The sequence below is a fragment of the Homalodisca vitripennis genome, chromosome 6 (genome assembly GCF_021130785.1).
Source record: "Homalodisca vitripennis isolate AUS2020 chromosome 6, UT_GWSS_2.1, whole genome shotgun sequence".
In the NCBI taxonomy this organism is placed as follows: domain Eukaryota; kingdom Metazoa; phylum Arthropoda; class Insecta; order Hemiptera; family Cicadellidae; genus Homalodisca; species Homalodisca vitripennis.
In genome coordinates, this window is record NC_060212.1 from 116,902,068 (window position 1) to 116,928,329 (window position 26,262).

Sequence of the window (26,262 nt, forward strand, 5' to 3'; positions counted from 1 at the left end):
GTACGAAACAGATGTCCCGCTAAGGATTAGATTTGTATTATTTGTAAAAAAAATAAGGGCCACAGTGTGTAACTAACTCTAAAGAGTAAACAGAAGTAAACTCCAAGACATCATCCACATTGGCTGCATCTCAAAAATGTCTTTCCAAAGCAATAATTCCTAATTCCCGTGGTTATCAATGTAAATCAAGCCAAAGCCTTAATCAACACGGGGAGTTTTCAAAGTTTTATATCTAAGACTGTTATTACAAGATACAACACTCGTAAATATACAACGAATCACTAAATGTCTATAGCGCCAATTAGTCGGTGTAGCATCTTCTACACTCGGCCATTGTATTGTTGATATGGAATATAACGGACATAAATAGCCGTAAGCAAAACTCCCAATTCTACCTGATTAATGCGCTGATGTTATAGTACATGATATTCTTCACCAACATTCAACTACAGAGTTAAAGTTTAGTGGCGATCGCCCACCTTAGATTGTATGTAACCTTCTTAGTGCCAAAGTCCAGCCACCGCTACTATTCAGTAATCTGTCCAATGACGTAAGACCTGTTGCAATTAATACCTGCCGCTACTCTGAAGAAGACAGTAAGTTCATAAAAAATTAGATTAAATGACTCTCGAAAGGAATAATTGAACCCAGTAGGTCGCCGTGGCGAGCCCAAGTAATTGTCATCCATTCTATTGAAGTCTCTTTTAGAATTTCCCAACTCAAACGACAATGCAAGTATATGACCAAGTTTAAACGAGCTCTTGGTATGCTTTCTTACTATGCCAAGTAGATACCACAATTCTCTGAAAAGATTCGGCTTCTCACTAACGTAAATTTATTCCCTTTAAATTGTGAAGTAAAGCTTTTCAAGACTTTAAAAGAAGATATAGCGAGTTCCAGTATGATTGCAGTTGATGAGACTAACTCTTTCACTGTCGAAACAGATGCGTCTAAGCCATAGAAGCCACGCTATCACAAGATGGCAGACATGTATTTTTCTTCTCAAGAACCCTTAGTAAACCTGAACAACACCTGTCGGAAATTGAAAAGGACGCTCTTGCAATATTTGATTCTCTTCAAAAGTGGAGACATTTCCTGACAGTTCAAACTGATTACAGATCAAAATTAAATTTCGTACAAGTTCAATCAAAAGCAAAATTACAAAGTAAAAAATAACAATATTCTTAAGTGGCGACTGGAGTTAGCACCATATTTTTATTATATTGTCTACCGATCTGGCAAAGAAAGTGTTGTAGCAGATGCTTTTTCTCGTATTTTCTCTTCTCTTTTAACTCCAAAATCTGAAGAACTATAACATATGCACACAGATATTAGAAATCCGGGTATTGTGCGAATGGTATACACTTCTCTAAAAGCAAGAATCTTCCCTACTCTATAGAGGACGTTCGTAGGATGCGCTCTGTATGCGCAGAAATCAAGCCAAGATTTATCGCAAACGTACAACTACGTTAGTTAACGCTCTGGCACCTTTTCAGAGACTGAATATTGATTTCAAAGGACCGATCCCCTCAGTTACATGAAACAAATACGTTTTAACCATCGTCGATGAGTTTTCAAGATATCCATTTGCTATCCAATGTTCAGATAAGTAACTTCAATAATCAAAGCTTTGATGTCAATCTTTAACATCTTGGGAATACTTGCATATATTCGTACGATCTAGGTTCTGCCTTCATGTTTAGAGAAACAAAGGATGTCTTGCATTCAAAAGAAATTGTCACAAGTCGTTCATGGCCCTACAATTTCCACGGTAATTCTCAAGTAGAGCGCTACAATAGAATTATTTGAAAAACTGTTTCATTTATCCTGAAAAGCAAAGGAATTAAGACAGAACAGTGGGAATATGTTGTTCCGGAAGCCTTCCACTTTGTTCGTTCCTTATTATGTACTGCTACAAACGAAACTCCATACGAACGCCTTCTCAAACACCCAAGAAGGTCTTTCTATGGGGCATCGCAATCGCAGTGGCTGATGAATCCTGGTCCGGTACGGGTCAGGAGACAAGTGCGAAGTAACAAATACGAATCTGGTTGAGCAGACACAACTTGACAAAATCAGGATTATAACTCACCTCAAACAAGGAGAACGATTAATCAAGAACTGAATAATAATCAGCAAGAGGAGGCCTCTATTAAACCTAATGGTAGTTCCGTAATCCATCTTGAAAATAATAATCCTTTCCCTATGACGACTCCATAGTCAACACATCGCCTAGAGCAGTCAACAATCCGTCGCTCCTTCAGAATAAGAAGATCCCCTGCATATCTCAAAGACTATGTTTAAATTAAAGGAGGAATGAATTTATATTATGTTATACAGTATCTGTTCTGTATTAAAACAGCTATTTATTTATTCACAATATTTATGTTTAAAATAAAACCATTAATAAAACCATTTCAGTTTGGTTCAAACTAAACCAAAGCTATAAGACAATATTGGTAAAAAAAAACTGAAAGAAGAGTGGAGAGAATTCACTTTATTACGTGTTAGAAGCCCTAGCTGATACAATAGAAGTACTGAACTCTTCGATCAAATCTTACTTAAGCTAAGTTTTGTATCCGTACCAACAAAGTGAGACTAATAATATTCATTGTAAATAGGTATATTAGCTGCGAGACCGTGTTGATAATTTCGGAATTTAGGCCGTCATGAGTTTTTTCAGATTGTTAGGGAGAAATATTCGTTGACTACTTGGAAAAGGGTAGAAGATGTTATAGATGTATAATATGCTTCTGTGTTGGACCGATTGAAAATTAAGTTACAGCACGTCCAAGGCCCAACAAATCTTCTCTTCCATAATTACAACGCACCTCATTAGTTGAGACAGCACAATTGACACAGGTAAGGTTCCAACACTCATTCCACATACAGGGTAACCAGACACAAAATTCCTACAAGGAGAACTGTTGGGGGTGAAGTAAGGGAACAGTATTAAATATTCTCATAATCGTTGCGATAAACATTTATTTATAGATTATTAAAAAAAACGCACATTATAAATTAGTACTGTATTTGAACATATTATAATGCAAATAAAAAACTCAAATTTGATTTATTTTGACATAAACATTAGTTGTTAGTTATTTAAATTTTGAGCAACAGAAGAGACTAAACACATTTAAATTATTCAATCACATATTAATATTATTAAAATCAAACCAAACTGCGTATGTTCACTGTTCAACTTAGTACGTACCTAATAGTATTTATTTTAGTTGTGATTACGGGATGGAGAGGTCAGAAAAACTTGTTAGTCGTAGCCTATTAGTGTTTCCATGTCCATATGTTGGTAGACAAAGTGCAAATAATAACCTTTGACAAAATACAACAACAGCTGTTTTACACGTGTGTTGTGTTATAGTTGTATCAAGCCATTTCGCGGTTAGTTAAAGTTTGTTTATCTTCAATTCTTGTGTTAGTTTTATTTAATTGTTTTAGATTAGGCGTTTTACAATCCTACTTATAACTCTTTATGTGATGTAAAATAACAAACAAATATTAAATGAAAGAAAAACTATAGAAAACTTAAAGGTAAGTTTTAAAGATAACAATTTTAGAATGTTGAAGACTGAGCAATTAGAATTTTTTTTAAATATTACTAAATGCTAATAAAAACAATACTTTTCCAAATTGTTTATTTTTTGGATAAGGCCTTTCCAAACCAAAGCTCCTTTGTGGAGTCGCCTAATGATGAAACCTGTGGTTTCGAAAGGCCTCATCCAAAAAAATAAACAATTTGGAAAAGTATTGTTTTTATTGACATTTAGAATTATTTAATTTTGAATGTAACAGTACTTGGGAAGACTAATAAACAGCCTACACTCCTTATTCGGTTGTTTTTCTCGATTGGTATACATTCCAACTTCGATATTTAAAAATCGTATATAATGACTTATAATAAATTACAGTCGAATTACTGATATTTATTATGCTTAAATCTAAGGGTAGGGTACGATAAGCGGACCCGGTGTTTTATATCGAAGAATGTAACCATCGATACCTAATATTCGCATCTCATATATTCTAGACTATCAATCGATATAAAAGTATCTGTAGTCCTCAATAACAATCATATGTTTTAAATTAAAATATGAATTTAATATTTACAGTGGTCAAACAAATTATTATTATAACCAAAATTAGGAAAACTGAAGACGACCACATTTGCTCCTCTCACATAGTTGATTTTTTGCCACAAATTGCACATTATAGGTTTTTCGGTACGAGTCCAACATGTTGAAGCCACAAAAAACATGTCCTATTATCTTTCAAAGCTCCGACGCGACGTGAAACTGGCAATAGCAATGTCATGTGCCATTTTAATAATCATATGTTACATATGTAAAATTGAAATTTTACCTTACGTGTAGGCCTATTATTTGAAAGTGTTTACAGCTGTTGATACAGATTATTCAAGTTAAAATTGTTCAAAATGATCAGTTTCGATTGATTATATCGATGGTTATGATTAAGTACTATCGTTTGCCAATTTCAATGTAAAAAACCGGGTCCGCTTATCGTACCCTACCCAAATCTAAACTACCATAATGCAAAGTCCATTCGGTTGAGGTATTCCAGATTACAGTAAACTGGGGTGGGGTACAATAAGCGGATCCAGTTTTTATATCAAAGAATGTAATCATCGATACCTAATACTCGCATCTCAAATCCTAGACTATCAATTGATATAAAGTATCTATAGTTCTCAATAACAATCATATATGTTAAATTAAAATATGGATCCAATATTTACAGTGATCAAACAAATTATTATAACCAAAATTAGGAAAACTGAAGACGGCCGTATTTGCTCCTCTCACAGTTACAGTTGTTTCTTTCCCACAAATTTCACATAATGGGTTTTTCCGCACGAGTCCAACATGTTGAAGTCATGAAAAACGTCTTATCATCTTCCAAAGCAATGTCGTGTAGTTTTTTAAAATTGACTGTCATTTTTAATAATCAAATGTTACTTATATAAAATTGAAATATTACCTTAGCCTACTTGTATTATTTTATACAGTTTACAGCTGCTGATATAGATTATTTAAGTTAATTGTTCAAAATAATTAATCAGCATCGATTGATTGCATCAATGGTTATCATTAAGTAATATCGTTTGCCAATTTCGATATAAAAAACCGGGTCCGCTTCTCGTACCCTACCCGTAAACTATTCGTCTGTTCAACTGTTATTATACCTAAAAAAAGTAACAACTTCGCTGCAGTAGGCCTATAGTAAGCGTTCACCACTATGATCAAATCAAGGGAACCAAATTATCACATAAATACCATGGAACTATTAAGTACAAAAACATTCCAATTATTGTTATTTAAATTTAATTATTGTCAACTCTTTTTAATGTATTAAATAACATTATTATTTAAAATTAATTCAAGCAGAGTAAACTCATTTATATTATATTTGGGTTACAATGGCCGCAAGTGCATTACATGCATTATTTGATTTACAAGCTGTCAGACGCATTTAAGTAATTAAAAGTTACATCTTGCTTTGGTCGTTACATTTAATAAATATACCTAGTCTATGTAGTGTTTTGTAACCTAGAGCTACTTTTAAAAACTAGGTTACCAGTAAGTACCTTTTTATTCATCTTTAACTTATTTGTTTTTTTAGATATAAAAAAGGCACATACAATGTCTATAGGCTACTGTAATCTGAAATACCTGTAATGTAATTCATTTCAAAATTTTGTTTTTAGGTAGCTTAGTTAATCATAAATATCAGTGATTTGATTGTGGTGGTGGCCGCTTGTTATACTGCAGCTAACAACTTAACAAGAAATAAACTATGTAGCCTACTTGTATTTATTAACCCTCTAACTGGCAATTGCCGTATTACGGCAGTTAGGCCACTCACGTACTGGCACTGCTGTATATACAGTTGTAAGTAGAAATTTCGGAAATCAGTCATTATTTTTGTATTTTTGATGTTTCAGTATAAAACCGAATATCAATCGATGACAGAGTAATCGAGCTATCGGTTGAAGTATATTTTTACTCAATAAATCAATCTTTATTCATCTTTATATAGTTAGAAAAAACGTCTTGTGCAAGCAATAGCAATTGTTTTGACAGTGACCAGATGACCGGGCCAACTGTTTTATTAGTTACGTCTGCTGTTGTGTTTTGGTGTCTGTCTAATTGATTTATTTTTATTTTATGTTTTGTTTTGGTTATTAATAATATAGCTGATGAAGTCACACTTAATTTTAGGAACAAATTGAGTGATTTGAGTATTTGTTGGGTTCTTGGTCATAAGGGGATCCCTGGGAATGAAAGAGCTGATGCCCTGGCCAACCAGGGCTCAGCGTCAATTATGACAGGCCCTCAACCGTTCTGCGGTATTCCAAGGTGTGAATTCTTTGGGGCTGTCTCGAAATGGGTTCACACTGAACATGAGAGAAGGTGGAGGTTGCATACGGGCTTGAGAATAAGCAAAATAGTACTACAGTCGCCTTCCTCCAGAGTGGCGTCTGACCTCTCACGAAATAGATCAATGTCTTCTCGGGTTATAGGTCTGATCACAGGGCATGGTCATCTGAGGAAACATCTTCACAGAGTCGGCATCCTTTAGGAGGATCCACTCTGTAGAATGTGTGATGAGCAGGATGAAACTGCCAAACACTTGCTCTTTGATTGCCCTTCAATAGCAAGGGAGTGGTATGCCATCTTTGGTAGTTTGAACAAGGGTGGTGAATTTCTCCAGGAGAACTTGATAGGTTGTTTTCGGCGGTTTGTTGAACTGCTGAAATCATAGACTGGTAGGTCTCATGGTGTGCAAAAGGGCCTTGAGGCTTGTGGATGGCAGTAGGCTGTCCCATAGAAGAAGAAGAGTGATTTGAGAGAACTGTTTGAATTGTAACCTTAACCCTTATCAGGCTTGTTCAAGGTTCAATTTATTCTGAATAAAAAAACTATAGCTACAATAATAAGCGATTATTATTATTCCTTTAGTTTTCCTGAAAACAATGATATATAATAAGTCATATTATATAGGTTGAATTTCAGTGTTGTAAAGCAATTGTACAAAAATGCTAAAAATACAGTGCTAGTGAATTTTGCTCTAAAGTTAAAAAAATTGCTAAAAAAGTAAACATGTTTTAAGTTTAAATACTAAAACTATATATATTTTGGGTAAGGGTGAAACCGTGCTTCTATTGTATATAAACGTGTCTTGACAGTTGTTAAACGAACGCTCTCGTACAATCAGACCGTTGACTAAAAATCTGTGAGATGACAAAAGAATGTAACATTTCATTTTGATCATGTCAAGAAATTTTAATTAAAAAACTTCAAATGCATCGCGTTGTGGCAAAATTTGTTCTAAAACTGTTGAACCAAGACCACAAACAACACCGAATTCAGGTTTCTGAGGAACTTCTTGAAATGGCCAATGATGAAGAGAGCTTCTTGAAACATGTCATTATGGGAGATGAGACATGGGTTTTTGGTTGTGACTTGGAAACAAAAGCCCAATCATCACAATGGACATCAAAAGGCTCTCCCAGACCCAAGCGTTGACTGTAAAGGTGTTATATGCTATGAATTCCTTTCATAAAATCATATGATCAGTTTTTTTTACCTTAAAAAAACCAAAGACAATTGTGTAATGCTGTGAGAATAAAGATACCTGAGGTGTGGCAAAGTGGTAATTGGGTACATCAATATGACAACGCTCCTGTTCACTCTGCATTAGTCACCTGTGAATTTTGAGTAAAAACACAATAACTGTCATCCCTTAGCCCCGCTACTCACCTGACTGGTTCTGGCTGACTTTTCTTTTCCCAAAGCTCAAGAAAACTCTGAAAGGATGAAAATTTCATACTGTTAACGGAATTAAAAAAAAAATGACGGATCCGCTAAACACCATTACAACAAGGGGTTCTCTAGGGCCTTTGATTAGTGGAAACACTGTGATATTTTCAATATTATTCCTATTAGATCTAAGGTTTATTTTTTAGTACTGTCAGTGAGTTATTCGCATCGCTTCATTTTTGAATATTTAACTGTAACAGCAGGTAATTAAGTAAAATTAATCTGTATTTATTCCAAACAGTATATGTAACTACAGTTTTTAAACCATTGGAAATAGAGACAAACTTTAAATGTAGAAAATGTTTATTTTTTAAAGACCTTTCTAATATTATGTACAACACACCCTAGGTTGCTATTTGATTTGTTTTAGATCGGGGCTGTTAAGTATTTCAAAATTGTATGTATTTTTTAAATGTGTAAATTTTGGGGTAGGGTGGCATTTGATGATATTTTTCGATAAGCTGTCTCATCATTAGTTTTGAATAAAAATATTGTCTCTCTACATTTGTGCAGGTAGTTGCAATAAATTTACCCACAAACCTCTCATCTTTTAACGTTTTGGTGTACCCTGTACATAAGCGGCAAGATAGGTTCAAACTTTTTGCATCAAAATAGTCAGTGAAGAAATACCTTTAAAATGAGGTATAACTCAACATACCTTTACATTTTAAAATTTTTCAAAAACCACCCCTACGCCCCAAAAACTACCCTTTTGGGGAGTTTTAGAGATTTCAAAATAATTTCTCCAAATTCTTTGCGGTGGAAATAGGGGGGTTTGAGTTGTTACGAATAATCTACCTTGTTTGGTTTGGCCGCTATACGTACTGTATGGGTGGTGTGCCTCACCCTGTATATATATATATGTATATATATATATATATATATATATATTGGCCAATATTATTAACTGGCTGCAAATAATGTCATTTCCAAAGCCTTAAGTGGCCTCGATTGATATTTTTTTTAAATTTTAGTTTCTCAAAGATCTAAAACATTGTATGACATTTAATAACCCAGCAGGGATCACTTCTGGCTGGTTTATACCTACCAGTTGAACCCACCACTGGGCACAGCAAAAACCTATGTGCCACTTCAATCTGGGCAACCGTATGGATGTCCAGTAGCGGCAAATGTTGAGATTCTGGGGTTCATGGGCAATTCGATAGGTTTAGTCTACTGTGGAAGATGACTGTTGGAGTTGGTGGGGTTTGTTCCCTTACCTCAAAGGTTCTTGTTAACCTCAACAAGGGTGTGCCACCCCCTGCCTACTTTGACTGGAGAGGCTAGTTCAGAGCTGGCCTCCCCTTCTTCAGGGATGACTTTGAGATGTAGTGCCCTAATTCTTTCTCATGGATCTCGATAGGAGGCGGCACCTACTCCCTAACCTTACCCATCCTGAATATCCTGTCACTCCGGAAGCAGCGCAAAGGTTCTTACAGGACTAAGTGCAATTTATAAGCTTCTTGTCCTAAGAGAACAAAAAAAAATGACATTTAATACCAATAGTGAATTACAACACATTTCACAAATGAAGTTGCCTGACAATGGAATCCTCAATTCTGAAAGGCCACGTAAAATTAAATTAATTTTGGAAAATGCATTGTAGTTTACTAGTGGTATTAAATAAGAATATTTCCAATGATAAAAAAGAATCTTCATTATATTACATTATTTGTCAGTTCTGAGTTTGTCCATCAAATGAAAATACGAATGGTTAGTAATATTCCAGTTGATAAAAAATGCTAGGTAAAAATGCTCAGTTTTTACTGTTCTATTACTAGATAGTTTAATGTACAGTCTTTCAACTGTGAGTAATATATTTATCTATTTATTATTGAAACAATTTGTTTCAGGTACTTAAAAAATACCTTATTTTCATCTACAATGAAAAAGTTTGGATTTTGTGACTTGAATATCTCCATTCCTTCACATCAGTTTAAGGAAAAATGTTTGGAAGAACTTGTATCACGTAAGTACCTTTGAAAATATTGTTTGCAATTCAGTAATTTTACTATAACATACAGTAGTTCAAAATCTTTATTACTGTATGAATAGTCTAAATATATATGTCATTGACAAAGTCATTTTCATTGCCTCAAAAGCGAGGTCAAAGTAACTTAGTACTAATTTTACACGTTGTACAAATAAATATCATCATCTTCAGTTATCAGATGGTAAACTGAAACTACCAATAATAAGCAGTCTGTATGGACGAGTTGGTGGCGGAGCTTAACCAACCACTGATCAGTTAAGGTCAATAAGGCTTCTTTATCATCGGTTGTCATGTTTTAGAAAATTTCACAGTATCCTTTTTATTCAAGTTATTTTCATTCTTATTTATTTCTAAGGTTTCTGTCATTACCCTTGGATAGTTGTAAGGAATTTTTGTAAATACTTTTATTTTTTTGAATTTCATCTTGACATTCTATATGTCTAATGTATTCACTCACTCTATGGATATTAAACATTTTGTCTCTCCAGTACAGACTGAACCACAACTACATGTGATTTCGTAGTTTGCCGGCATACACAGTGGAATCTTGTACTTGTCAGTTTTGACATTGAATCGCTTTTCACAAAAGTGCACTTTTGTGACTTTGGACTGACCCAGTAGGGGTCACTTGTAGATGGTTTATACCAGTTGAACCCACAGTGGGCAAAGCAAAAACTGACACATCACTAACCGCAAATTTTTAGATTCTGGGTTGCAAGGGCAATTTGATAGGTCTAGTCTACTGCAGGAGATGACTGTTGGAGTTGGTGGGGTTCGTTCCCTATGTGTCAAAGGTTCTTGCTAGCCTAGACATAAGGGTGTGCCACCCCTTGTCTGCTTTGACTGGAGAGACTGGTTCAGAGCTGGTTTCCACTTCTTCCGAGGGGACACAACTTGAGATTAGTGCCCTATATTCTTCATCATGGATCTCGACAGGAGGCGGCCCCTAACCCCAACCTTACCCATCCAGAATATCCTGTCACTCCGGAAGCAGCGCAATGGTCCTTATAAGAATAGGTACAATTTCTAAGCTTCTTGTCGTAAGAGAGCAAAACAAAACTTTGGACTGTCTTTCCACTCAAAAATATTAAGCAGTAATTTAAACCAAAATTATTTTGTTTTTCTAATATAATTCGCAAAGTCATGATACAGCTCTCTGTGATAGCTGCTGAAATCTACTATAGTAAGATCTACTATACAGCAATAACAGTCAATAGGGAAGCTTGTATTAATGTAAATTCTAAAATTTTTTAGACAACAACAATATACGAGGGTCAGTCAAATATAAACAGGACTTTTATTACTATACCCAACGTCCAGGTTGTAGCAGGTAGCCATGTTGCAGTAGTGGTAGGGGGCAGCCTGGGGGAGGGGGAAAGCTGCAACAATGCGTTCTCAGTGCTGTTTTGTTTGTCATTGTAGCCATGTCTGAACAAGAGGTTGTACCTGCAGTTGCGCAACGAATTATTATTAAGTTCTTGACAAACGAAGGTGTTAAACCAAGTGAAATTTTTGTTAGACTGACAACTCAGTTTGGGGATAAGACTTTATCACGGTCTCAAGTGTACGATTGGGTTAAAAAGTTCAAAGGCGGACGTGAAACAGTTGAAAATGAAAGTCACAATAGGCGTCCAAGGACCAGTTTGACTAATGAGAACATTTGTGCTGTTCGTGAACTTCTTGAAAATGATCGACGCTTAACGATAGATGAAATTGCCAGTGAAGTGGAAATTAGTCATGGTAGTGTGCATTCCATCGTCACAGAGCATCTGGGTTTTCGGAAAATTTGTGCAAGATGGGTCCCTCGGCTTCTGACTCTCGATCAAAAAACAAACCCGGAGAGACATTTGCCAAAGGCTTTTGAATCGGCTAGAGAGAGAGGGGAATGGTTTTTTAAATCGCATAATAACCTGTGATGAAACGTGGGTCCATCACTACACTCCTTAATCCAAAATGGCGTCAATGGAGTGGCGAAGGAAAGACGAAACTCGCCCTGTGAAAGCCAAAACACGGTTGTCTGCTGGGAAAGTTCTTGCCACCATCTTTTTTGACTGCAAAGGCGTTTTGCTTATTGACTTTTTACACGAACGTCGTACTGTGAACGCTGCTTATTACTGTCAACTTCTTGAGTAAGCAAAAGCAGCCTTTCGGAACAAAAGGCGTAATCAGCCAATCAGAGATGTCATTTTGCTTCATGACAATGCTAGGCCTCACACAGCTGCCTTGACCCAAGAGAAATTACGCCAAATTCATTGGGAAACATTGGAACATCCTCCCTACAGCCCAGATTTGTCTCCATGTGACTTTCACCTCTTTGGTCCTCTCAAAGAAGCACTTGGTGGAAACCGTTTTGAAAGTGATGAGGAAGTACAGGAATTTGTGTGCAATTGGTTCAAGACACAACCTCAAATCTTTTATGAAGAAGGGATCCATAAGCTATCCTCACGCTGGGAAAAGTGTGTGAGAGTTGAGGGAGACTATGTAGAAAAGCAGTAACATGTAATCATTGTATTGTTTAGCTTTAATAAACGTATAAGTTAAAAGTCTTGTTTATATTTGACTGACCCTCGTATTATTACTCTATTTCACTGCACTACACTCGTATAATACGTTACTACACACTAAACCATAATAATAGGAATGTTTAGGACGTTTCTGTTGGTCTACATGTGAAACCAATAATATTTGAACCTGAGCACTGAATTATCTCTGTATTATAATGTCTTATGTATCAATTTTTCTGAAAATCGTACTTTCATAAAACTTAGAAATTATCATCTCATTAATAAGTTAAGATCAGTTATTAATAAGTGAACTAGCTCCATTGACTGTAGAAAATCGATTCTCATGGCTTCAGTGTTTTCTTTGTCCTAAAGTAAATTGATTAAGTAGTAAAGGAAATGTAGGTCTTCGTATGTGTAGTAAAATTTCACAGAGGATCATGTTATAAAAAATATAACTCAATCACAGATGAAAGTTTACTTCTAGCTGCTTCCAGTTGAACCTACACTGGATGGATAAAACTCCGATGTGACAATTATATTTGGGCTCTATGGATGTCCAACAGTGGCACGTCACTAATCGCAAATGTCAAGCAAAATGTTGGGATGGAAGGGTGGATTGATAGGTCTAGTCCACTGTGGAGGATGACTATTGGAGTGGATGAAGTTCTGAATATCCAAAGGTCCTTTTATTACTGAATTCAATGGGAGGTTTCTCTGTTCTTGTCCTATGTGAAAAAATATGTATTAACTTTGATGAATATGAATTTAAGCTTTCAAGTTTTTATCTTGAGACCTTGTTTTTATAGTATAAATATATTATATGATATTACTGTATTATATATTGATTTAGTATTCAAAAAGTGATACATATCCTTAAGTATATAATCAATTAATTAATTAAAATAGCTTTTACACTATCATGATAGATTTTTAAATTAAATTTAGCCTATGTTTGTATTTATTGTTTGTTTATTTTAGCTAATGTAATCTAAATGTAATTTTTCAATACTGTAGATTAAGGTTTACTTGATTGTTCAAGGATCTCAATACAAGGGACAACTTGAGTCCCTTAAGTAACTCACTCAATATAATTAGTAGTTCTCTACTTTAGTAAGTCTACTTCATTAATGTTGTAAGGTTTATAAAATACCTCCAATCTAAGGAAACTATTACATTAAGTTTAAAAATGCTGTTTTCTCATAATTATTTAATTAAATACGATTTTCAGTGGGCTACAAAACTGTTGCATTGAACACTACAGTGTATGAAGAGAAAAATGAAACCTCTAAGAAGAAGAAAAGTCAAAACAAAGAGGTGATTCCTCCTCCACAAGCAACTTTGGATTCTGAGGTAATTGAGGCTGATTTTTGACATATAACTGGCTACATTGTACCAGATTCTTCGTATTGGAATGATTTACTTAATTTAAAACACAAACACTACAATAATTATTGAATTTTATTTCTGTGAGGCCTCTCGTTTTCAAAGAAAACATTGCATCAGATTTACATAACTGAAATAAAAGTGGTTTTCTATCAATTTAAATTTTATCATTTTTCAGGAAGTGCAAGGAAAGCTTCAGATATTGCAGCGCATTACTTTGCACTTTTCAGATGCAAATCAATTACAAAAACTTGTAAGTAATTAAGTTAATATGTTTTATTTAATTAAACTGTAAGGAATATACAATATTGCTAGACAGGTAGGGATCAGGTATAAAGTACACTTATATACCATTTATAGTCAAGTTTTACTTTACAGAGTACCTGATGGTCTCAACCATGAAAGAAGTAGTGATCATGTTAACAATGATACGATAGCACTGTGTGTACACAGTGGAGCAGGAAGTACAACCATATTTTAAGGTATTATACCCAGTGGGTTTGAAGTATAGGGACAAATGATTTGAGCACAGTGGTGCTGTGAGGAGTGTTATAAATGCTCAGAACTACCAGAGCACCCCAATGTTGCCATTTTGAATTACAGTGTTAAGAGAAAGAGAGAGAGAGGTACACTCGAGTCATGGTTGATCTAATACCTAGTTCAACAACACAGCCCTGCAGATAAGCAAAGCAGTGTGGTCTAATGAATTAATAAACTCTTAAAATTTTACCTGGCGAAGTTAAGCTGTAAATATTAATTTGGTACTTTACATTATCGATTATAACATCTAATTAAAAATACTTCATAGTTTGATACGATTTACTGTATTTCATCTCCTGAAAATAAACATAATCATGTCAGTATATATACTTTTTTATGACACGGTACTTTAAACAAAGTCATTTAAAAATTGTCAGTTAAAATACATAAAAAGGAATATTTGTCTTTACACTATTGCTATACTAAATACTGCAAGTTACAATGCTGGAATTTTGCCTAATTAAATAAAAAAAAACCCTACCACAACATACTCCATTATTGACTGGAAATATAATAGAGAAAAACTACTTAAATTCTAAATATATCTAAAACAATGCTATCCATGTTATTGTGACCCACAATGTTTTCCCATCACAATTTTATGTACAATTCTGTGAATTTCGTGGAAAATGTTTAAAATGTCCCATAGTCGTAAAACTATGATTTCCATGAATAAAGTTGCTGGTTTACGTCACCAGTTTGTCGAAAAACTAGGCCTACCACTGTAGATGCACCAACAAATATCAGCTTTAGACAAACTAAACAACGTTGACATAAAATATTTTTAGCGATTGGAGATATTTATTTTCAGCGTTGACATGTTAACCAGTGTCAACCCACATCAAGTTCAAAATGGTGGTAGATGGTCACATTTATACAATTTTGTCTCAAGTATTCCATAAGATATGCCAATTGAGTGTTTAACTTTGAGCAATTTCAAACAACTTTGTTACCCAAATATTTTTTAATATCTCTTAAAGTTTCATCAAAATGGCGATGGTTCAGTTTTGGGGGATGTTAGTATTATCTCAGGCATGCAGTGATGCAGAACAATATGGAATAGTGCGTTCAAATTTTCATATTATTTACAACTGTTTTTATAAAAATGTTCAGTGTATTGCAATTAGTATTTCCAGATGATAGGCTTTTAGTGTTTTCATATTATAAGATAACAAAACTGAATACATTTTGCACTGTGGTTTAACTATTAGCATTGTCTGCATTTTTCTTAAAACAAAAATGGGTATCAGTTATTTATTTGATATTGACTGGAAAGTGATTGACAAATTTTATTCCTTTGTATAAGGGTCTTTTTGTAGATTTTTGAAGATAAATTATATGTCTATTATATATGGTTCAATTTTATAAATATATTTACAATAAAAACTTAACTTTGGTAAATTTTCTAAATCTGATTTAATATTTGTAAAATGTAGGAATCATAGATTACACTTAATCCAAAATTTAAAATAAATAAATTGTATACTTTCATAAATTTTGCTTGTAAATTTTACTATACTTTAGTTGGATTTCTAGAGAAAGTACATTAGATAACAATTTAATAAAAGTCTTTAAAAAAGGTAAACCATGTGTGCCAGCATCGGAATCACTGCCAGTTTAAGGGTTAAAATATTTAGTATTTGTTAAGAATTAATTAAACATGTATTCTATACAACAAAAACTAACAATCCGTTTTTTCATTTTCAGACTAAGTCAGAGAACACAAAAAAGTATGATATAGTGTCTGTAGTACCCAAGTCATTCACTGCATTCCAGGTACGTGCTGTTGAAAACTGTTTACTGTTCAAGATATTATTTGCTTTGTCAAGTTTATTGAGTTATAGTTTTAAACAAAACTATGTGTATTAGGCAAAAAGAATGTCATCTGTAACATTGGATAAATCATTTAAAATATTTTGTTCTGTTCTGTGTAAAACACAAATTCAATGTCAATTATTTTACTGCGAGATACAACCCATGAGTTGATTGAAGAATGATACAGAGATGCTCAGAAATCTGATGCGCATGATTAGCTGATTAACAGTATCATTCTGTTGGCTTCAGGTCATAATATAGACTAGCAGTTACAGATATTAATTTCACAATTTTGCAATTGGATATATATAAAACCAAATATGTCTAGGGAAAGAAAACATTTTCACAAGTGCAAGTTTGTGTTTAAGAACAACTGGTAGGGATTTCCTTTCAACCACCTCACACCTTGTGCACATTTACAGTTTCTTTATTATCTCATACCTACTACAAGCCAACAAAGCAATTTTAATTGTGCAAAAATATCATCAACTTTATTTTAATTCACTGATAGGTTTTTCCTTTTTCCAGGAAGATTTGGAGACTTTGCCTCTAATTTAAACAAATACATTTTTATTTAAACAAGCCTTGTATTTTATTACAGTTGTTTCAGATTCCAAGTTTATAAATTAATGAAATCCAAATTACTCATTAAATTTAACCACAATTATTTATGGAGGTATCAGTATTGTCTGAAAAACACTACTGAGATCCTTAGGTTTAGAAAATTTGTAAATTTTAGAATTTTTAGACTTAGTTGTAAGTAGAAGTTAGAAAAAAAACTGTTGTTTCCACTAGGAACGAAAGTTTCATCTATAATGGCTAGAATAGTTGCAGAATGTTTACTAAATCAGGTGCATTGTAACTATAGTCATATGTTCAGGTTGTTCAGACAGTAAGTTGCTTTAATAAACAAGATAAGTGTATGCCGCACCACGTGTCGCATAACAGGCTTCGCAGTGTTAGCATGCAAAATTTTAAGTCAATAGATCATTTTATTCTCAAGATGTCCCATTTACAGATATACATGCTGACAATCATACATAGAAGAAATGTTTAAATCCTCTGGCAGACAAAAACATACTAAGTGATAGGCTCCAATGACATGTACTATCATAGAACTCATTATTATCTATTTAGAAATGACTCCAATTTTACTATTGTGATCACACAATCAAAGGGTTTTGAGAGGATCATAATTAAGTGCAATTCCTCGACTATCAATGCTTTCTAAAAGTTTCATACCAAATTTAACATAACAGATGAAATCTTTCTCTAGATATATATCCACACCTTTATTCATAAATCTGAGATCGGGAGGCCACTAATGTGACCAAAGCTTGTCTCTCACTCAGCTCAGATGGAGTCTCAGGTGGTTGCCTTTTCATCTCACCAGGCCACGCATAATGGCCGCCTGAGTTCTGCGTCACCACTTGGTGCTTGTGTAACCATGTAAATCGGATTTAAATGGCAGTATTTGTTCTTTGGCTCTTGAAATAACTGTGATTTAAATGATATTCTAAAATAATTTATAAAGTGTATTAGCTTCAAGGTTGAAAATTTATCAATTGGTTATTTATTATTTGCTTTTAAACAAACCAAGTAATATGTAATTTAATTTATAGTTTGATCTGTTTTAAAAGTATTTTTATTTGCAAAATATAAATACAATCAGTCTGTAGTATCAACAGAATATAAACTAGTTTTCATCTTTTGAGGTTCATCCCCACTAAATGCACTAGTATTTTAATAAATTGATAGGATACACTATATCAGCTACAGTGATACTGACAGTCGGATGTGTATTTTGGTTCGACATTGACATAAGGAATCAATGTTTCATCCACCTTCTTCTTTGTACTGGATAAGACACAATAGCTGATCCCATTCTCCTTATTTTGAGCTCGTCAATCAAGATTTATTGGGCACAAAATTGAAGATATTTAAGTTTTCTGTCATACATAGGTTTCATTTAGAAAATACTTTGAAAGATCTGGGATTGTGAACCTTCAATTTTCCCTAACCTTATGATTGATTGGTTCGACTAGGTAATCAGTAATAAAAGGAGATCGGCCACTTTGCTTTTCATTGTGAACATTAGTTCAATCTTAACAAAACAATTGGCACAATTTTTAAAAACAGTGTAGTTCATAAACTCTTTTCCATAACACAATTCCTAATAAATTTCCACTGGTTGCATTTTCCTCACCAAAAGAAACCTAAAAGTAACACTAGGTACATCACAGTTGATGAGAGAGTTGATTGTGGTGGTAATTTTGAACACCTGTTTAGATAACTTAGAATGGCGTAGCGATCTTCACAATGCCACTGCCAGACGCAAGCTGAATGTTACACGTACGCAGTGCTACCTCACCTTTTTGGCGATCAGACGCCTCTGCAACTTTTCTGAACAAACCTCATATAATAGGAGACTGGTAAAAGTCATAAATATCACTTTGAAGGAAAGCTCTCGTAGGTTTTAAATTAATTAAACCTGTTTAATTGTCTTGTCAATTTTGAACTAATATTTAAATTCATTACTACAATAATTACAAAATTGAAGATAACAGATGTGATCAAGACTATTTACCATGTATAACATTAACTTATTTTCAGCTGGCTTGTGCGTGCAAAGACATTGATCTCATCAGCTTTGATGCAAGTGAGCATCCAATATTCATGAATCGCAAGACATATAATCTGGCAGTAGCAAATAGTATATACTTTGAAGTACCCTATGCACCTGCAATAGCGGATTCGGGAAAGCGGAGAACTACGATACAAGTAGCACATGCCTACCATACCTACGGAAAGTCTAAGGTAACTATGGAAGTATAGAGCAAAAGGTATGAAAGGGAATTAATTGTTGTGATTGTATATTTAACTTGTGGATTTGGTGTGTTTTGATAACAACTGGAATTGATCATTCATAGGATACCTCACTAACAATACTCATGTTTTTGGTTACTCCATACAATCAACATAAAAAAAAAAAAAAAAAAAAAAAAAAAAAAAACGCAAAACAGAATCCGAGTTTTATTCATTACGTAAGTGGCTAATTACCACAGTAAAATATTGTAAATAAACATGTGACACATCAAAATATAAAATTTCATAAATCTATGAATAAGTACCACTAAGGTTATATACTAATTTTATAACAATTTTCTTGAAACTTACTAGTTGCTTGCTGTTAAAAACACCTGTCAAAGAATAAGAATATTTACGAATAAAGTAATTGCTTAGCGTACTCTTAAATTTCTGCATATCACGCTCATTCTCCATATCTTCAGGAATGCTGTTAACTACATATTACATATATGCTGTAAACAATGCTGTAAGAGGGCTATTCAGAAATTAGGGAACGTTTTGGAATTAAAAAAAACCAATTACAATCAGACATAATCACCATACAAATTCAGGTACTTATAGCGGTGGACAAGCTTTGGAATTCTTGCGTCCTAAAATTCTGCCGCCTGTGATCTCAGCCACTTAGGTGATGCGTACCTGGAGCTCCTCATCGGTGTACAAACGCTGTGTTGCTGGCCATGTCTGCATTTTCGGAAACAAGTGAAAGTTACTTGGAGCAAGATCAGAACTGTAGGGGGATGAGGAAAAACTTTTCTGTTGAACGAGTTCAAGAGTTCTTGCATATAGTTTGCCCTGTGAAGTCAGGCTTGTCATGCAAAAGCAAAATTTGGTTTTAAGTTTTTGCTAACAAAAAACCAATCACAGACTGCACTTCAAAACTGGGAGGATTTTCGATTGCAGCACACATTTCAATCTTGAATGTAAAAAAAAGGCAGTGTGAAGATGTATCCGTTGTCATGGCTGGCTGCTGACTGAGGTGCCGAGTATGAGCATACCAATATATATATGCGATTGGCACGCGCCTGGTGGCGTCAGTTGGAAATGTTCCTTACTTTCTGAATAGCCCTTGTACAATAACTGTCTAGCTACAATACATGTAGTTAATATCTATACTGAGTGATCTTAACTACTCTCAATCTGATTATCCTTCATAAGGCATCTACTGCAGTCAACATGTTAACAAATTAATGAATAGGTTTTTTAGCTTTTTTTATATTTTTTACACAATTTTTTGTAAGAAGTTATACATGTATAATGGTTTTAATCTACTACAATTAATGCAGTTGTAGTTAGTGTCTACTGGTTTTCATAATGCTCACTTTTTGTTTCAGAATATTATTCTGTCAAGTGGAATTACTGACTTTCTCAAGCTCAGAAGTCCATATGATGTTGCTAATCTGTATCCTTTTATTACAAGTACTATGGGACACTCCACACCATTCTGGTTTACTGTACTTTCTTGTTTCATGCCATTGTATTGCAAAACTCACTTCCTAGAAGGTTGTTGAAAAATTCTTATTGTGAGGTTTTCAGAAATGTCTGAAATATGAGATTAAAGGTTAACATATTACAGTGGAAGCTCCAAACATGTTACAGTTAGTTGAAGGTATCAGATGTTAGTTGCTCCTGGCTTGTGCAAGCATATCTTTAAAGTGGCTGTGCTTGTCTATTGAAGGATTTCGTTGAAAAAGGACCGTTGAATTTGTTATGAAAATCGCATATAAGTTAATGTTTAGTATAATTTGTATAACCTATGTAAAACAGCTGATACCTATCAAAGGATAAAATGTTTGATGCTCCCGGTTTGTGCAAGCATACATTTAAAGTAGTCGTATACGATTATACATTGATGGATTTTGTTAAAACAAGTACCATTAAAATTTTAATGAAATTTTTCAAATAGTTGCTTTCTAGTACATTTTTTAAACTATACTGGATGTTTTGTTATTTGACTTTAAAACGTTTTGAAAAGACGCCATTTTGTTAATATTAAAGAAAACCGCACCAATTTCTTTCATCTTACCTACTAAAACGTGTGTCAAATTTGGTTTCTTTAGCTTTACTAGTTTTGTAGATAACAATTTATTTGATAAAAAATGCAAAATGGCGGCTAGAGTCTAAATGATATATTTCTCGACCTATATTTATGACATTTTTTGCTTGAAAAGATGAATACTATCATCCACAGAAGTTTGTGACACCCTTATGTGAACACCCTGTATATTGCACTTTGAGTTAAATTTTATTGTTTGCAAATGGCAAAGCATCCATTTTTAATTTTAAATACCATATCTGTTTTATTTTTGTATTCCCAGATTTTTACGCACTAGCTAAGAGTTAAATTAGTCCTAAATACAAGGGTAAGAATACTTTGGTGTCCAGAGTTGAAGAAAGTGTTTCCAAAACAAAAACTCTGGAACTTAGCTTTTTGCATACTGATTCAATATGATCGATAAATCTTACATTTTCTCATTGTAAATTCCAAAAAAATTTGTGAAATGAGATAGATAGATAAGTGAATCACCAGTGAAACAAAGGATGGAAAGAGGAAGATCTATATTATTTATATGAAATAAAATGAAGTTTGTTTTGTTTTTGTTCACAACAGGAGGATTTTGAGAAAACCATTGAAGTAAAATATTTGATTGTATATGAGCCTGTACTTAAAGTTCAGGCCAACTATCAGATGTTAGTGATAGAGAGGTATCGTCTGCAAACAGTTTACCCTCCCTCATCTGATACAGTACTTGAAAAGGAAGGTCTTTAATGAATAAAAGAAAGATCACAGGTCGGGTGTAGCACCGACTCTTGAGGAACTCCTTTAAGTAAAACATATTACAGGAAAGAAGGAATTAAACTTGTCAGCAACAATGAGAGGGTCACTAAACTTTTTACTTTTACCATTTCGAATTATATTTATTTGATATGGTAGATTTGATTTAGATTTTAAAGGCTTACTCTCATTGATTATACTTCATACAGCTTTAGTTTTGTTACTTGAACTTTCAATTTTTTTAAGCGCTGGATTGGCTTTACGTTTACAAATTTTTTATTAAGGCATGCCACTCTCCTGTACAGAGTTCTTGAAGATGGTTAGAATGAAGATTTTTCATAGATGAGAATAGCTCCAATACCTCATCTTCAAGTGTCCACGTTTCAGCATTCAGTATAATTTTGTATGGAATTTCATTACACGTAATTTTATGTCTACCGGATTGGGAATCTTTATGTCAAAATAGTGTTACTTAGTCTCAGAGAACTCATTAAAACCCAAGTCGACACCAACAAGGAGAAAGAATTCCACGACTTATACTTCAAGAAAATTCTGAAACATTGAATGAAAATTTAAACTGATAAAATTTACAGTACCGGTAATTAAAACATTTACTTAAATACTTTAATCAGCTGCCTTCTGAAGTTAAAGATTGTATGTAGCACAGTAAAATTGTTTAGTATTAAGTTGAAAAAATGGTTATTTGAAAATAGTTATATCAGTTTCTTAAACAATACACTTGTATAATTATTGACTGTTTGTCAGCTTATTTATTGGTTTCTCATCGTTATATTTATATTGTTAAACTGTGGATAGTGTGTGTATTTATTTATTACCTCATTGTTATATTATTTATTTGTATATGTGTGTTATATTTATTTTTATTTTTGTTGCCGTTAAATGTTTGTTTCCTTAATAACAAGAGAAAGATTTAATATCTAAAAGCATCAATCGCAAATACATTAGTCAAATAAGGCAATTGTATTGATGAGATTAAGTAAAGTGATTAGCAGGCAGCACAGAGTGAGCAGTCAGTTATAAAGAAGAGTTTGGACCCAAGCTAATAAACATTTTTTCTATTATTGCGCTGCCACACTACTGGATGAAGTGGCAGTGTATATTCCTAGAACGTAGATTGTTGTAAAACCGTATTTTTGTGGAGGAATAAACTCATTATTTCATTTCATTTTATTTCATTTCATTTTTATTTTATTTTATTTTATTTCATTTCATTTTTATTTCATTTCATTATTTCATTTTGAATTGACAATGAATGTACATGTATTCATCAAAGTATTATTATAGTTTTATTAGATTTTTCTTCATTTTGGTGGTACTGTAATCCAATTATTATTTAATACATTCTAGAGTTAGCCTTTTAATATATTTATTTATATTTTTATTACATTCTACTATTTGCATTTTTGGTTCTTTTATAAAATATTAGTTATTTTATCATTTAACAATTTTAAACTACACAAAACAATAGCAAACTATAAAACAGTAATTGTTGTGGATTTTTATACATATCTAGGTGATTTCTCCTTTTAGTTCTTCCTAATAAAATAAGTAACTTTAATCACAGTCTGTACGTAAGGGTGATGGAGCTTTCTAACCAAGGATTTCCAGAGACGCCAGTTAAAATATGCAAAGATGCTTTTCCCTATAAAAAGTTAAAATGTATTCCTGCCTTCTGTGTAAAGAAACTTCTATAATAAAACACAAAGAGTTAGATGTTGAAATTGTACTGTGTATTGGTACAAAAAGGGATTTTTTAAATCAACATCCATTGTTATATATTTTATTTCTTAATTTCAAACAGAGCACTTCTATTTGGACTGAGTGAGGAACAAGCTAAAAATTCTATGCTTGACACATGCAGAGCATTAATTCTTCGAGCGGGTAAGAATCAAATGTATTTTAGTTTTATTCTTTTTTTTAACGTATGAGTGCATTGTTAAGCCCATGCTTTAGAAGAAGAGACATATTATACTTTAGTCTGTAACCAAAGATATGAAACGTATCTACAATCATTTGTAGTTGTAGCTATATTTTATGTTGTAATTAATTTCATCTGCCATAGTTGAAACATTACTTGGATTTCTTTTGGTTTTATAGACTTTTTAACCCTAGAACTTATTATCTTATTTTTCCTGTGCTGGCAAGACTATTTTGGCTTAGTTACAAAGGTTTTTTAAATTGCTTTGTGGCATGTTAGTTTTACTCAAAAGTACTGTATAGTTGTTGCATTCAGTTTTCCCAGAATTATGTTATGTTATATAGGGAAGGAAAATTTGTTTACATAACTAGTTATTGTAATGAAGCTATGGTGAGAAGTTGATTTAATGTGAATGTTGGGTTAGCTGCATTTCACCTTCTGCTTAGTGCAGCATCTGAAATTGTCACAGACTTGACTTCTCGAATCAGGAGTCTACATCCGTTGGAAAAGATTAAAAAAAGGTTGTTGCCATAGATATTCAAAATGAACTCTTTGTATTATTCAGACAGACCTCTTTCGTGGTCTAGGTGTCTCTGATGCCAAAAAGATACGAATAGTTTATTCTGAACATTTTCATTGCAGACAATTATTTTATATCTTCAGACAATTTTAAGATTCCAGAAGTCAAATCTGTAACAGTGTCAGATTTCAGACACTAAAATTCTTGAATTTCATACCAAACATTTTTTAGCATAAGTCAAGAAAGCAAAATCATGGCATTAACAACAATAAATAAGATATAAAATATAAAACAATTTATAAAAATGTGTTGTACTGAAATTTATTACAAAAAAACTGGAAATTAACAAAAGAATAGCAAGATTCAAAAGGCAGATTATAATTGTGTTAAAAATTATATGAAATTTATTTAAAAAAACTGGAAATTAATAAAAGAGTAGCAAGATTCAATAGGCAGATTAAAATTGTGTTTTACATATTACCTCATTATTTGTTGTAATTATGTATAATTTACTGTACATATAAGTATTATTATTATGCTATATACCATGAAATTAGTTACTGGGCATTAGGAGATTGAATGTAATCTACTACAGTTCTCAAAGGTAAAATATTGATAAAAAATTATAATTATCCCTTTGCCTTCTCCCATTACACCGACTAACACTTTTTTGTCTAAAGCACCGTAATATTATCCACTGAGAGCATATTTTAGCTCTAAGTCTATGGCCAATTTTGCTTTCTGTATTTTCGGAACCTGTTACGATTGATTCCAGAGGGCAGGAGATTTAGCAGGACAGCGATGACAATGATGATTACTGATCTTGACCTAGATTCTGACGGTGAGCCGATGGCCAAGAGGTACAAGACAACTGAAGATTCTGACAGTGACATGTCATGACTTCACATGTATAATTGTAAATAATTATTGTTTATTAAATAATTTCTTGTTTTATAATAATGTTTTGATGCTTTTCTTACTATACCATATTTTTATGTCCCATGTTTACAACTTTGATTTGATATGTGATCCCTTGTAAGTATAACGTGTTAAGTTCTAGAACTTTTATTAAAAGTCCATCACTTAATTCCTTCACTGCGGCTCTTTACTGATTGATCTTGAGTTAACCTCGCCAGTCATCAAGCACAGTCAACATCTTAAAATTGAGGCAATATGGGTTAGATTTTCATGAGAAATTTTGAAGCACAATAAATTACGGTACAGAATTAAGGAAAAAATAGGAAGCAGTATAATAATGCACTTATCTATGTAAGGTGTTTTTGAGTTTTCATATCAAGATATATATACAACAACAGCAAGTCAGGTGCCGGCTAAGACTCTGCTTTTAAACATGGAGGTCAAGTTTGAAACTGAGTTATAAATAGGTATACGTCTCAAATCCATATGTTTGAAAAGTCCTAGGTAAACAGCACAGTGTTACGTACAAAGCCATATGATGTAACTAAGTGTATTGTTTCTTTCTCCAACACAGATTACTAACCATCGGAAAAGTAAACCAAAATAATGACCAGCTAGCAATCACCATTGGCAGTATTCAGACCATTTGAGATTAAAGCGCTAGATGTGGGCATCACAGCCTTGTCACTGCTAAGACAGCCAGACCGTATAAGATCTTTCCAGTAATTTCAAAATTGTGCAGGAAACAAAGTAAAAACTGGCTTCTCATAGTTTTTAACAAAATATTGCCAACAACCAGATGGTCTGCAATCCTCAAAGGTCATAGCTTGAAGCGAAAAAAGGTAAAGTCAATCATCTGCAGTTCATGGGTACAACTTTCAATCAGTCACATGACTCAGACTATGGAACACTATGAATTCATATCATGAAGGCTTAGTTGGTCTAAGCAATTTGAATAATAGAGCACTTGAATGGCTAAGTGGTTTGAATTTAGCTGTGTGACTGAAATTCTTTAAATTGTTAACTTTTAATGTTTTACTGCTATAAACAAACTTATAAATATGCAGGATGCAACTAAGTCTGGAACTAGTCTCCCAGCTGTCAAGCAATTACAGATAATAAATAATATACCACTTCATTTTATCAATAC

General features: G+C 33.3%; 2 protein-coding genes across 8 annotated transcripts in view; one reads left to right on the forward strand and one right to left on the reverse strand.

Moving 5' to 3' along the window:
• The window catches only part of LOC124364788 (serologically defined colon cancer antigen 8 homolog), a 53,554-nt gene extending 45,672 nt beyond the window's left edge, over nucleotides 1-7,882 (reverse strand). For all 6 annotated transcript variants that reach the window (XR_006922656.1, XR_006922655.1, XR_006922657.1 and 3 more), the window contains exon 1: nucleotides 7,800-7,882. Coding sequence is in view for 3 of the 6 variants with exons in the window: in XM_046820536.1 (XP_046676492.1) it covers nucleotides 7,800-7,867 (68 nt within the window). In the remaining 3 variants the exon portion in view is untranslated. The remainder of the gene's footprint in view (nucleotides 1-7,799) is intronic.
• LOC124364789 (ribonuclease P protein subunit p30-like) lies at nucleotides 2,842-25,154 on the forward strand. Of its 2 annotated transcripts, none has more exons than XM_046820541.1 (9): nucleotides 2,842-2,862; nucleotides 9,713-9,828; nucleotides 13,585-13,706; nucleotides 13,918-13,992; nucleotides 15,987-16,055; nucleotides 18,708-18,911; nucleotides 20,294-20,361; nucleotides 23,558-23,637; nucleotides 24,970-25,154. In XM_046820541.1, exons 2-9 carry the CDS (start codon nucleotides 9,744-9,746, stop codon nucleotides 25,092-25,094), a joined length of 828 nt encoding a protein of 275 aa, XP_046676497.1. In that variant the 5' UTR covers nucleotides 2,842-2,862; nucleotides 9,713-9,743; the 3' UTR covers nucleotides 25,095-25,154. The 2 variants fall into 2 exon arrangements, with proteins under 2 accessions (XP_046676497.1, XP_046676496.1); XM_046820540.1 differs by lacking the exon at nucleotides 2,842-2,862 and adding an exon at nucleotides 3,358-3,552.
• Nucleotides 25,155-26,262: the final 1,108 nt, after the last annotated feature.

Bases quoted from the DNA above. Each gene is read 5' to 3' on its own strand.
- LOC124364789 (XM_046820541.1), top strand. From the start codon at position 9,744: ATGAAAAAGTTTGGATTTTGTGACTTGAATATCTCCATTCCTTCACAT. The intron at 13,707-13,917 runs GTAATTGAGGCT...ATCATTTTTCAG, and splicing joins AAGCAACTTTGGATTCTGAG to GAAGTGCAAGGAAAGCTTCA. The intron at 23,638-24,969 runs GTAAGAATCAAA...GATTGATTCCAG, and splicing joins AGCATTAATTCTTCGAGCGG to AGGGCAGGAGATTTAGCAGG.